The 15632-nt window shown below is 43.5% G+C and overlaps 1 protein-coding gene across 1 annotated transcript; it reads right to left on the reverse strand.

The window, feature by feature from the left end:
- Positions 1-2986: 2986 nt before the first annotated feature.
- DNLZ (DNL-type zinc finger) lies at positions 2987-9895 on the reverse strand. The gene is made up of 3 exons (XM_088479546.1): positions 9605-9895; positions 6082-6221; positions 2987-3890 (listed from the first exon to the last, which is right to left on the reverse strand). Exons 1-3 carry the CDS (start codon positions 9815-9817, stop codon positions 3719-3721), a joined length of 525 nt encoding a protein of 174 aa, XP_088335672.1. The 5' UTR covers positions 9818-9895; the 3' UTR covers positions 2987-3718.
- Positions 9896-15632: the final 5737 nt, after the last annotated feature.

Raw genomic sequence — 15632 nt, forward strand, 5'->3', positions numbered from 1 at the left:
TCTTACACACAGGGACATCCTCACTACTGTCCCAATGTCCCCTCTCCATCCCCCCCTCACCCACACAGGTGCATCCTCACTACTGTCCCAATGTCCCCTCTCCATCCCCCTCTTACACACACAGGGGCATCCCCACTACTGTCCCAATGTCCCCTCTCCATCCCCCTCTTACACACACAGGGACATCCCCACTACTGTCCCAATGTCCCCTCTCCATCCCCCCTCACCCACACAGGGACATCCCCACTACTGTCCCAATGTCCCCTCTCCATCCCCCCTTACCCACACAGGGACATCCCCACTACTGTCCCAATGTCCCCTCTCCATCCCCCCCTCACCCTCACAGGTGCATCCCCACTACTGTCCCAATGTCCCCTCTCCATCCCCCCCTCACCCACACAGGTGCATCCTCACTACTGTCCCAATGTCCCCTCTCCATCCCCCCTCACCCACACAGGGACATCCTCACTACTGTCCCAATGTCCCCTCTCCATCCCCCCCTCACCCACACAGGTGCATCCTCACTACTGTCCCAATGTCCCCTCTCCATCCCCCCTCACCCACACAGGTGCATCCTCACTACTGTCCCAATGTCCCCTCTCCATCCCCCCCTCACCCACACAGGTGCATCCTCACTACTGTCCCAATGTCCCCTCTCCATCCCCCCCTCACCCACACAGGGACATCCCCACTACTGTCCCAATGTCCCCTCTCCATCCCCCTCTTACACACACAGGTGCATCCTCACTACTGTCCCAATGTCCCCTCTCCATCCCCCCTCACCCACACAGGGACATCCCCACTACTGTCCCAATGTCCCCTTTCCATCCCCCCTTACCCACACAGGTGCATCCTCACTACTGTCCCAATGTCCCCTCTCCATCCCCCCCTCACCCACACAGGTGCATCCCCACTACTATCCCAATGTCCCCTCTCCATCCCCCCTCACCCACACAGGTGCATCCTCACTACTGTCCCAATGTCCCCTCTCCATCCCCCCCTCACCCACACAGGGGCATCTTCACTACTGTCCCAATGTCCCCTCTCCATCCACCCCTCACCCACACAGGTGCATCCTCACTACGGTCCCAATGTTCCCTCTCCATCCCCTTACCCACACAGGGGCATCCCCACTACTGTCCCAATGTCCCCTCTCCATCCCCCCCTCACCCACACAGGGGCATCTTCACTACTGTCCCAATGTCCCCTCTCCATCCACCCCTCACCCACACAGGTGCATCCTCACTACGGTCCCAATGTCCCCTCTCCATCCCCTTACCCACACAGGGGCATCCCCACTACTGTCCCAATGTCCCCTCTCCATCCCCCCCTCACCCACACAGGGGCATCTTCACTACTGTCCCAATGTCCCCTCTCCATCCCCCCCTTACCCACACAGTGATTCTCTTTTCCCACCTATCCCTTTGTCCACTAGATTATAAGCACTAACGAGCAGGGCCCTCCATACCATCTTTTTCTTTGTACGCTCTGTTCCCCATTGTCTGCTGCTTTGGGCATCACAGTTACTTACAAAAAATTATAAATAACTTAGTCAAACCTAATTACAGGAAAGTATACAAGTGAGGTGACAATATCACCCAAGGTACAGCAAGGTACAACGGTGTCTATACAAGAGGCCACGTGGTATGAAGGTCTATAGCAACGCTGAGCGGATTACACAATTCCGTGGAGGAAATTAATAAACCGGCTATGTATCAATAGTAGTCTGGGTTCTTCACGTATCGGCACTATATGGGAGGGTGGCATAAATAACACCGCATGATAGATATTGCAGAATGAGGGAGACCCATACACCAAGTGGAGAAAGATCCAATGGTCTGATGGGAACACTGCATAGAACACCGGGAATACGGTCCCTACAGTGAATCATGGTGGGGAAGGGTAACGCTAGCAGGATAATTCTGTTTCAGGATCTGGCTGAAGATGGAGACATACAGTAACCATTCCATAGACAGAGTATCAGCAGATTTATACACCAGCAGGACATACAGTAATAATCACCAGAGCTCAGTGCCACCAAGAATCAATGGAATGATTGGACAATTGCTGCTCCCCACCCACCCTGACAGAGCTCCAGCAATAGAGCCGCACAGTAACTGCAGCGTCCAGATGTACAACGCCGGCGAGAACCCCGAATACACTCACACCCGTGACTGCAGCGTCCACATGTACAAAGCCGGTGAGAACCCCAAATACACTCACACCCGTGACTGCAGCGTCCCCATGTACAAAGCCGGTGAGAGACAAATACACTCACATCCGTGACTGCAGCGTCCCAATGTACAAAGCCGGTGAGAACCCCAAATACACTCACACCCGTGACTGCAGCGTCCACATGTACAAAGCCGGCGACAACCCCAAATACACTCACACCCGTGACTGCAGCGTCCCCATGTACAAAGCCGGTGAGAGACAAATACACTCACGTCCGTGACTGCAGCGTCCCCATGTACAAAGCCGGTGAGAACCCCAAATACACTCACACCCGTGACTGCAGCGTCCACATGTACAAATCCGGTGAGAACCCCAAATACACTCACAGCCGTGACTGCAGCGTCCACATGTACAACGCCGGCGACAACCCCAAATACACTCACACCCGTGACTGCAGCGTCCACATGTACAAATCCGGTGAGAACCCCAAATACACTCACACCCGTGACTGCAGCGTCCACATGTACAACGCCGGCGACAACCCCAAATACACTCACACCCGTGACTGCAGCGTCCACATGTACAAATCCGGTGAGAACCCCAAATGCAATCACGCCCGTGACTGCAGCGTCCACATGTACAAAGCTGGTGAGAACCCCAAATACACTCACACCCGTGACTGCAGCTTCCACGCGAGTAGTAAAAGGGAAATATTAAGGTCATCAGTTATGGTCATTACATAATTATTTGATTTTGATTCTAAGATGTACGAAAATAAAATGTGACAAAAAGGTGAAGTGGCCGCTGCAGGTTTCATTGGTTTGGGGTCATGTGAGGCGGGAAACACCCAACAACACTCACAGCCAGTTTATTTCTCAAACATGGAAAACATGAGTAATGTTTATACAGGGAATCCAATAAAACCATGAAATGTGATCACAAATATAATTCTGATGATATAATAATGAACCAGATAAATCCACCTCCCCCCGGAAACTGGGGGTAATTAGAGAATGGTGTAAAATGGGGTCCCGTAGTGCAGGGGGTGTATAATATAGTACATAGAGCATATATAACATTACAGGTAGATACAGGAATAAAATAATTCTGCAGAAACAGATAAAACCCTTTCCTGCAGGTTCCCACAGCTCATTATTATCCGGATTAAGGTCACTAAGATCTGCAGAGAAGGGTAATAAAGGACTGAGAACATGTCCTGTTCTCTAATCACATTTCCCCATACAAGCAGTTACCTCACCCGCACATAATGCAGAGAAATCCTGTATGAGAGCGGCCTATGCATTCTGCCACCGTGACAGGGCCAGGTCTTATATAGGGACTAATAAGGCAATAACATGCTGCATTCACTGTGTACAGGTAAGGGGGGCTGTCCATCAAACGCTGGGCTACTGTGTACAGGAAAGGGGACTATCGGCTACTGTGTACAGGTAAGGGGGGGGGCTGTCCATCACACACTGGGCTATACAGTCTTTATCAGAGCCTCCCGTCCCCTGCTCAGTCCTTTTATAGCGCCATGGTATCATCACGTGACAGGCTTTTCCCCAGGGCCTGCGGGGGACGCCATTTTGTCCTTCTCTTCCAGTTGACATGAGCCGTCGCCTTCCAGCCTGTTCTCCAGCAGCAGCTCCAGGGCCTCCTCGCCCACAACACGATGAACCGTCTCCCCTTTGGCCGCTAAGATTTCTTCAATATTCCTTCAGCACAACATATAAATATTGGTCATATAAACGACGACGACACAAAGTTCACAGTAATGTTCCCTGAAGCGCCTTAGACACTTACAGCGTGTAATATATTTTATTCTACCAATATATGGGACACAGAGAAAAATAAATAGCAACTGGCAATGCCGTGAGACGCCCGACATGTCAGAGGATGGGCATAGGCTATGGTTTATGTGACTGTACATGCTTACCGTCTCCCACCCAATATACCCCAATCCATCATTCATTAATATATGCGGCGTCTCGGCCCCAGTGCAGACCTAGAGAATCCATTCCCCATGCTCCCACCGAGAGCCAATAGGCTAGACCTGGACCTATCACACCGAGAGCCAATAGGCTAGACCTGGACCTATCACACCGAGAGCCAATAGGCTAGACCTGGACCTATCACACCGAGAGCCAATAGGCTAGACCTGGACCTATCACACCGAGAGCCAATAGGCTAGACCTGGACCTATCACACCGAGAGCCAATAGGCTAGACCTGGACCTATCACACCGAGAGCCAATAGGCTAGACCTGGACCTATCACACCGAGAGCCAATAGGCTAGACCTGGACCTATCACAGCGACAGCCAATAGGCTAGACCTGGACCTATCACAGCGACAGCCAATAGGCTAGACATGGACCCGCGACAGCCAATAGGCTAGACCTGGACCTATCACACCGAGAGCCAATAGGCTAGTCCTGGACCCATCACAGCGACAGCCAATAGGCTAGACATGGACCCATCACAGCGACAGCCAATAGGCTAGACATGGACCCGCGACCGCCAATAGGCTAGACCTGGACCTATCACACCGAGAGCCAATAGGCTAGACCTGGACCTATCACACCGAGAGCCAATAGGCTAGACCTGGACCTATCACACCGAGAGCCAATAGGCTAGACCTGGACCTATCACACCGAGAGCCAATAGGCTAGACCTGGACCTATCACACCGAGAGCCAATAGGCTAGACCTGGACCTATCACACAGAGAGCCAATAGGCTAGACCTGGACCTATCACACAGAGAGCCAATAGGCTAGACCTGGACCTATCACACCGAGAGCCAATAGGCTAGACCTGGACCTATCACACCGAGAGCCAATAGGCTACACATGGACCTATCACACCGAGAGCCAATAGGCTACACATGGACCTATCACACCGAGAGCCAATAGGCTACACATGGACCTATCACACCGAGAGCCAATAGGCTAGACATGGACCGATCACACTGAGCCAATAGGCTAGACCTGGACCTATCACACCGAGAGCCAATAGGCTAGACCTGGACCTATCACACCGACAGCCAATAGGCTAGACATGGACCCGCAACAGCCAATAGGCTAGACCTGGACCTATCACACCGAGAGCCAATAGGCTAGACATGGACCCATCACACAGACAGCCAATAGGCTAGACCTGGACCTATCACACTGAGCCAACGCACTGTGATTGGTCCAATTTATTATTATTACTGTGCAATCAGCTCTAGGTCATTCGTTTAGGACGCCCACCCATAAAATAAGGACAGCTGCTCCCTTTGGCTCTCACTATGCACAATGCTGTATGGCAGCATGTAAGCTATGTAACATGTATGTAACATATAATCAGTGACATGCACAGAATAAGTGATTAGGGGGGAGTGCGCACATTGCAGTTATTCGGGTGATAGGGTACATATTTATTATTAGGGAGTTGTGTAATTACTGTACCAGGGTTAAACCCCTGAGCGCATGTTTGTTGGCTGTATGGTTGTGTAATGGGATTAGTTACTATGGCACAATTTCTGTGTTATTGAGCAGGTCCTGGGTCTCTTCTATAAGAGTCTTGCACAGCAGTCAGTCCTCACCTGGTGCTATCGCTATGCGGCATGACAGCGCCATAGACAGGAACTCCAGCTAACTAGGAGGATACAGCCAGTAGCGGTTTTACAGGTCAGTGACAAGACCCTGACAAATGACCGTAATCACCACGTACATTGCAGACCTCAGGCTATAACACTCTGAGAACGTTCAGCTAATTTACCCTTTGCCATTAATGCTCTCATTTTATATTACCACAATGAAATCCACTATACACTGAATTGTGTGCGTTTGGCAAAGCTCATACTTAGATTCAGAAACAATTCATCTTAAAACTAAATAAAATAAACAGCATTTTGTTCCAACCTACCGTTTCCCCTCCAGGTCAGAGAACCAGCCCAGGTTATCTGCGATGATGTGGTGGTTCCGGCAGCCGGGACACGTGACTATAACCACGCCGCTATGATACGCTATTTTTGAAATCTTCTTAGTGGATCTTGTTTCACAAACCTAAAAAAAAATAAACTAGAATAAGCTGTAATCACCACTTCTATTCCTCTTTATACACCAGAATGCTTCCACATCGCCCTTTCCATGGGGGGAGAATGACTGTGTATGGGGGCCGCCGGGACGCTCGGGCTGAGGGATTATGCGACCAATATATCTGCTGACTTTTCCTCGCTCCCCATAGAAGTGACCGAGAAATTATCAGATGTCGCTTATATTAATCTGTAACATTACTCATTCTACACTAAACATGAAAGATTTCCCTCCATAAACAGGCACCTACCTTACAGGTGTATAGGAGCTGGGCGACACTTACCTTACAGGTGTATAGGAGCTGGGCGACACTTACCTTACAGGTGTATAGGAGCTGGCAGAGGGGGAGGCACCTACCTTACAGGTGTATAGGAGCTGGCAGAGGGGGAGGCACCTACCTTACAGGTGTATAGGAGCTGGAAGAGGGGGGAGGCACCTACCTTACAGGTGTATAGGAGCTGGGCGACACTTACCTTACAGGTGTATAGGAGCTGGCAGAGGGGGAGGCACCTACCTTACAGGTGTATAGGAGCTGGGAGAGGGGGGAGGCACCTACCTTACAGGTGTATAGGAGCTGGCAGAGGGGGGGAGGCACCTACTTTACAGGTGTATAGGAGCTGGGCGACACTTACCTTACAGGTGTATAGGAGCTGGCAGAGGGGGAGGCACCTACCTTACAGGTGTATAGGAGCTGGGAGAGGGGGAGGCACCTACCTTACAGGTGTATAGGAGCTGGGCGGCACCTACCTTACAGGTGTATAGGAGCTGGGAGGCACCTACCTTACAGGTGTATAGGAGCTGGGCGGCACCTACCTTACAGGTGTATAGGAGCTGGGCGGCACCTACCTTACAGGTGTATAGGAGCTGGGCGGCACCTACCTTACAGGTGTATAGGAGCTGGGAGAGGGGGGAGGCACCTACCTTACAGGTGTATAGGAGCTGGGAGGCACCTACCTTACAGGTGTATAGGAGCTGGGAGGCACCTACCTTACAGGAGTATAGGAGCTGGGCGGCACTTACCTTACAGGTGTATAAGAGCTGGCAGAGGGGGAGGCACCTACCTTACAGGTGTATAGGAGCTGGGAGGCACCTACCTTACAGGAGTATAGGAGCTGGCAGAGGGGGAGGCACCTACCTTACAGGTGTATAAGTGCTGGCAGAGGGGGAGGCACCTACCTTACAGGTGTATAGGAGCTGGCAGAGGGGGGAGGCACCTACCTTACAGGTGTATAGGAGCTGGCAGAGGGGGGAGGCACCTACCTTACAGGTGTATAGGAGCTGGCAGAGGGGGGAGGCACCTACCTTACAGGTGTATAGGAGCTGGCAGAGGGGGGAGGCACCTACCTTACAGGTGTATAGGAGCTGGCAGAGGGGGGAGGCACCTACCTTACAGGTGTATAGGAGCTGGCAGAGGGGGAGGCACCTACCTTACAGGTGTATAGGAGCTGGCAGAGGGGGGAGGCACCTACCTTACAGGTGTATAGGAGCTGGGAGGCACCTACCTTACAGGTGTATAGGAGCTGGGAGGCACCTACCTTACAGGTGTATAGGAGCTGGGCGGCACCTACCTTACAGGTGTATAGGAGCTGGGCGGCACCTACCTTACAGGTGTATAGGAGCTGGGAGGCACCTACCTTACAGGTGTATAGGAGCTGGGAGAGGGGGGAGGCACCTACCTTACAGGTGTATAGGAGCTGGGAGGCACCTACCTTACAGGTGTATAGGAGCTGGGAGGCACCTACCTTACAGGAGTATAGGAGCTGGGAGGCACCTACCTTACAGGAGTATAGGAGCTGGCAGAGGGGGAGGCACCTACCTTACAGGTGTATAGGAGCTGGCAGAGGGGGGAGGCACCTACCTTACAGGTGTATAGGAGCTGGCAGAGGGGGGAGGCACCTACCTTACAGGTGTATAGGAGCTGGCAGAGGGGGGAGGCACCTACCTTACAGGTGTATAGGAGCTGGCAGAGGGGGAGGCACCTACCTTACAGGTGTATAGGAGCTGGCAGAGGGGGGAGGCACCTACCTTACAGGTGTATAGGAGCTGGCAGAGGGGGGAGGCACCTACCTTACAGGTGTATAGGAGCTGGCAGAGGGGGAGGCACCTACCTTACAGGTGTATAGGAGCTGGCAGAGGGGGAGGCACCTACCTTACAGGTGTATAGGAGCTGGCAGAGGGGGGAGGCACCTACCTTACAGGTGTATAGGAGCTGGCAGAGGGGGGAGGCACCTACCTTACAGGTGTATAGGAGCTGGCAGAGGGGGAGGCACCTACCTTACAGGTGTATAGGAGCTGGCAGAGGGGGGAGGCACCTACCTTACAGGTGTATAGGAGCTGGCAGAGGGGGAGGCACCTACCTTACAGGTGTATAGGAGCTGGCAGAGGGGGAGGCACCTACCTTACAGGTGTATAGGAGCTGGCAGAGGGGGGAGGCACCTACCTTACAGGTGTATAGGAGCTGGCAGAGGGGGGAGGCACCTACCTTACAGGTGTATAGGAGCTGGCAGAGGGGGAGGCACCTACCTTACAGGTGTATAGGAGCTGGCAGAGGGGGAGGCACCTACCTTACAGGTGTATAGGAGCTGGCAGAGGGGGAGGCACCTACCTTACAGGTGTATAGGAGCTGGCAGAGGGGGAGGCACCTACCTTACAGGTGTATAGGAGCTGGCAGAGGGGGGAGGCACCTACCTTACAGGTGTATAGGAGCTGGCAGAGGGGGGAGGCACCTACCTTACAGGTGTATAGGAGCTGGCAGAGGGGGAGGCACCTACCTTACAGGTGTATAGGAGCTGGCAGAGGGGGGAGGCACCTACCTTACAGGTGTATAGGAGCTGGCAGAGGGGGAGGCACCTACCTTACAGGTGTATAGGAGCTGGCAGAGGGGGGAGGCACCTACCTTACAGGTGTATAGGAGCTGGCAGAGGGGGAGGCACCTACCTTACAGGTGTATAGGAGCTGGCAGAGGGGGGAGGCACCTACCTTACAGGTGTATAGGAGCTGGCAGAGGGGGAGGCACCTACCTTACAGGTGTATAGGAGCTGGCAGAGGGGGGAGGCACCTACCTTACAGGTGTATAGGAGCTGGCAGAGGGGGGAGGCACCTACCTTACAGGTGTATAGGAGCTGGCAGAGGGGGAGGCACCTACCTTACAGGTGTATAGGAGCTGGCAGAGGGGGGAGGCACCTACCTTACAGGTGTATAGGAGCTGGCAGAGGGGGAGGCACCTACCTTACAGGTGTATAGGAGCTGGCAGAGGGGGGAGGCACCTACCTTACAGGTGTATAGGAGCTGGCAGAGGGGGAGGCACCTACCTTACAGGTGTATAGGAGCTGGCAGAGGGGGGAGGCACCTACCTTACAGGTGTATAGGAGCTGGTAGTGGGTGGACTGGATGCTACCCAGGCACGTCTCGCCCTGGGGTGTTGCTGGGGCGCAGTGAGCTCTGTGTATTGGGGTGAGCCGGGTGTATCGGGGCACACCTAGTGACGGGTGACAGGACCGCCCCACTCTCACCCCAGTGAGACCCCGACACCCCGTTACTATCCGCCAGCACCTGGCAACCAGCATGTTCCCGGCGCTGCACCTGACCGGAAGCTGTCACACTCCTGGCGGAAGCAGGAAGAGATAGACCGCGGCCATGTCTAATGTGGGCAATAGATGAGCTGTAACCTTCATCTATGACAGTATTATATACACAGTGACTTCATGATTCATTATATTATACAGTGACATTATATTATATACACAGTGACATTATATTATATACACAGTGACTTCATGATTCATTATATTATACAGTGACAGCATTATATTATATACACAGTGACATTATATTATATACACAGTGACAGCATTATATTATATACACAGTGACATTATATTATATACACAGTGACAGCATTATATTACATACACAGTGACAGCATTATATTATATACACAGTGACATTATATTATATACACAGTGACAGCATTATATTACATACACAGTGACATCATTATATTATATACACAGTGACAGCATTATATTATATACACAGTGACATTATATTATATACACAGTGACAGCATTATATTATATACACAGTGACATTATATTATATACACAGTGACAGCATTATATTATATACACAGTGACATCATTATATTATATACACAGTGACATCATTATATTATATACACAGTGACATCATTATATTATATACACAGTGACATCATTATATTATATACACAGTGACAGCATTATATTATATACACAGTGACATCATTATATTATATACACAGTGACATCATTATATTATATACACAGTGACAGCATTATATTATATACACAGTGACAGCATTATATTATATACACAGTGACATCATTATATACACAGTGACTTCATGATTCATTATATTATACAGTGACATTATATTATATACACAGTGACATTATATACACAGTGACATCATTATATTATATACACAGTGACAGCATTATATTATATACACAGTGACATCATTATATTATATACACAGTGACATCATTATATTATATACACAGTGACATCATTATATTATATACACAGTGACATCATTATATTATATACACAGTGACAGCATTATATTATATACACAGTGACAGCATTATATTATATACACAGTGACATCATTATATTATATACACAGTGACATTATATTATATACACAGTGACATTATATTATATACACAGTGACAGCATTATATTACATACACAGTGACATCATTATATTACATACACAGTGACATTATATTATATACACAGTGACATTATATTATATACACAGTGACAGCATTATATTATATACACAGTGACATTATATTATATACACAGTGACAGCATTATATTATATACACAGTGACAGCATTATATTATATACACAGTGACAGCATTATATTATATACACAGTGACATTATATTATATACACAGTGACAGCATTATATTATATACACAGTGACATTATATTATATACACAGTGACATTATATTATATACACAGTGACAGCATTATATTATATACACAGTGACAGCATTATATTATATACACAGTGACATTATATTATATACACAGTGACAGCATTATATTATATACACAGTGACATTATATTATATACACAGTGACAGCATTATATTATATACACAGTGACATTATATTATATACACAGTGACATTATATTATATACACAGTGACAGCATTATATTATATACACAGTGACATCATTATATTATATACACAGTGACATTATATTACATACACAGTGACATCATTATATTACATACACAGTGACATCATTATATTATATACACAGTGACAGCATTATATTACATACACAGTGACATCATTATATTACATACACAGTGACAGCATTATATTACATACACAGTGACATCATTATATTACATACACAGTGACAGCATTATATTACATACACAGTGACATCATTATATTACATACACAGTGACAGCATTATATTATATACACAGTGACAGCATTATATTATATACACAGTGACAGCATTATATTATATACACAGTGACATTATATTATATACACAGTGACATTATATTATATACACAGTGACAGCATTATATTACATACACAGTGACAGCATTATATTATATACACAGTGACAGCATTATATTATATACACAGTGACATTATATTACATACACAGTGACAGCATTATATTACATACACAGTGACAGCATTATATTATATACACAGTGACAGCATTATATTATATACACAGTGACATTATATTATATACACAGTGACAGCATTATATTACATACACAGTGACAGCATTATATTATATACACAGTGACATTATATTATATACACAGTGACAGCATTATATTACATACACAGTGACATCATTATATTACATACACAGTGACAGCATTATATTATATACACAGTGACAGCATTATATTATATACACAGTGACAGCATTATATTATATACACAGTGACATTATATTATATACACAGTGACAGCATTATATTATATACACAGTGACAGCATTATATTATATACACAGTGACATTATATTATATACACAGTGACAGCATTATATTATATACACAGTGACAGCATTATATTATATACACAGTGACATTATATTATATACACAGTGACAGCATTATATTATATACACAGTGACAGCATTATATTATATACACAGTGACATTATATTACATACACAGTGACAGCATTATATTACATACACAGTGACATCATTATATTACATACACAGTGACAGCATTATATTATATACACAGTGACATTATATTATATACACAGTGACAGCATTATATTATATACACAGTGACAGCATTATATTATATACACAGTGACAGCATTATATTATATACACAGTGACATCATTATATTATATACACAGTGACAGCATTATATTATATACACAGTGACATCATTATATTATATACACAGTGACATTATATTATATACACAGTGACAGCATTATATTATATACACAGTGACAGCATTATATTATATACACAGTGACATCATTATATTATATACACAGTGACAGCATTATATTATATACACAGTGACATTATATTATATACACAGTGACATCATTATATTACATACACAGTGACATCATTATATTACATACACAGTGACAGCATTATATTATATACACAGTGACATTATATTATATACACAGTGACAGCATTATATTATATACACAGTGACAGCATTATATTATATACACAGTGACATCATTATATTACATACACAGTGACATCATTATATTACATACACAGTGACAGCATTATATTATATACACAGTGACATTATATTATATACACAGTGACAGCATTATATTATATACACAGTGACAGCATTATATTATATACACAGTGACATCATTATATTATATACACAGTGACATCATTATATTATATACACAGTGACATTATATTATATACACAGTGACAGCATTATATTATATACACAGTGACAGCATTATATTATATACACAGTGACATCATTATATTATATACACAGTGACAGCATTATATTACATACACAGTGACATCATTATATTACATACACAGTGACAGCATTATATTATATACACAGTGACATTATATTATATACACAGTGACAGCATTATATTACATACACAGTGACATCATTATATTATATACACAGTGACATCATTATATTATATACACAGTGACAGCATTATATTATATACACAGTGACATCATTATATTATATACACAGTGACATTATATTATATACACAGTGACATCATTATATTATATACACAGTGACAGCATTATATTATATACACAGTGACATCATTATATTATATACACAGTGACATTATATTATATACACAGTGACAGCATTATATTATATACACAGTGACAGCATTATATTATATACACAGTGACAGCATTATATTATATACACAGTGACAGCATTATATTACATACACAGTGACATCATTATATTACATACACAGTGACAGCATTATATTATATACACAGTGACATTATATTATATACACAGTGACAGCATTATATTACATACACAGTGACAGCATTATATTATATACACAGTGACATTATATTATATACACAGTGACATCATTATATTATATACACAGTGACAGCATTATATTATATACACAGTGACATCATTATATTATATACACAGTGACAGCATTATATTATATACACAGTGACAGCATTATATTATATACACAGTGACAGCATTATATTATATACACAGTGACATTATATTATATACACAGTGACATTATATTATATACACAGTGACATTATATTATATACACAGTGACAGCATTATATTATATACACAGTGACAGCATTATATTATATACACAGTGACAGCATTATATTATATACACAGTGACATCATTATATTATATACACAGTGACAGCATTATATTATATACACAGTGACATTATATTATATACACAGTGACAGCATTATATTACATACACAGTGACAGCATTATATTATATACACAGTGACATTATATTATATACACAGTGACAGCATTATATTATATACACAGTGACAGCATTATATTATATACACAGTGACATTATATTATATACACAGTGACAGCATTATATTATATACACAGTGACAGCATTATATTATATACACAGTGACATCATTATATTATATACACAGTGACAGCATTATATTATATACACAGTGACATTATATTATATACACAGTGACATTATATTATATACACAGTGACATTATATTATATACACAGTGACAGCATTATATTATATACACAGTGACAGCATTATATTATATACACAGTGACATCATTATATTATATACACAGTGACATTATATTATATACACAGTGACAGCATTATATTATATACACAGTGACATCATTATATTATATACACAGTGACATCATTATATTATATACACAGTGACATTATATTATATACACAGTGACAGCATTATATTATATACACAGTGACATCATTATATTATATACACAGTGACATCATTATATTATATACACAGTGACAGCATTATATTATATACACAGTGACATTATATTATATACACAGTGACATCATTATATTATATACACAGTGACAGCATTATATTATATACACAGTGACATTATATTATATACACAGTGACAGCATTATATACACAGTGACATCATTATATTACATACACAGTGACAGCATTATATTATATACACAGTGACATCATTATATTACATACACAGTGACAGCATTATATTATATACACAGTGACAGCATTATATTATATACACAGTGACATTATATTATATACACAGTGACATCATTATATTATATACACAGTGACAGCATTATATTACATACACAGTGACAGCATTATATTATATACACAGTGACATTATATTATATACACAGTGACAGCATTATATTATATACACAGTGACATTATATTATATACACAGTGACAGCATTATATTATATACACAGTGACATTATATTATATACACAGTGACATTATATTATATACACAGTGACAGCATTATATTATATACACAGTGACAGCATTATATTATATACACAGTGACATTATATTATATACACAGTGACAGCATTATATTATATACACAGTGACAGCATTATATTATATACACAGTGACAGCATTATATTATATACACAGTGACATTATATTATATACACAGTGACAGCATTATATTATATACACAGTGACATCATTATATTACATACACAGTGACATTATATTATATACACAGTGACAGCATTATATTACATACACAGTGACATCATTATATTATATACACAGTGAC

The sequence above is a fragment of the Taudactylus pleione genome, unplaced genomic scaffold (assembly GCF_031769625.1).
Source record: "Taudactylus pleione unplaced genomic scaffold, aTauple2 ptg000240l, whole genome shotgun sequence".
NCBI lineage: Eukaryota > Metazoa > Chordata > Amphibia > Anura > Myobatrachidae > Taudactylus > Taudactylus pleione.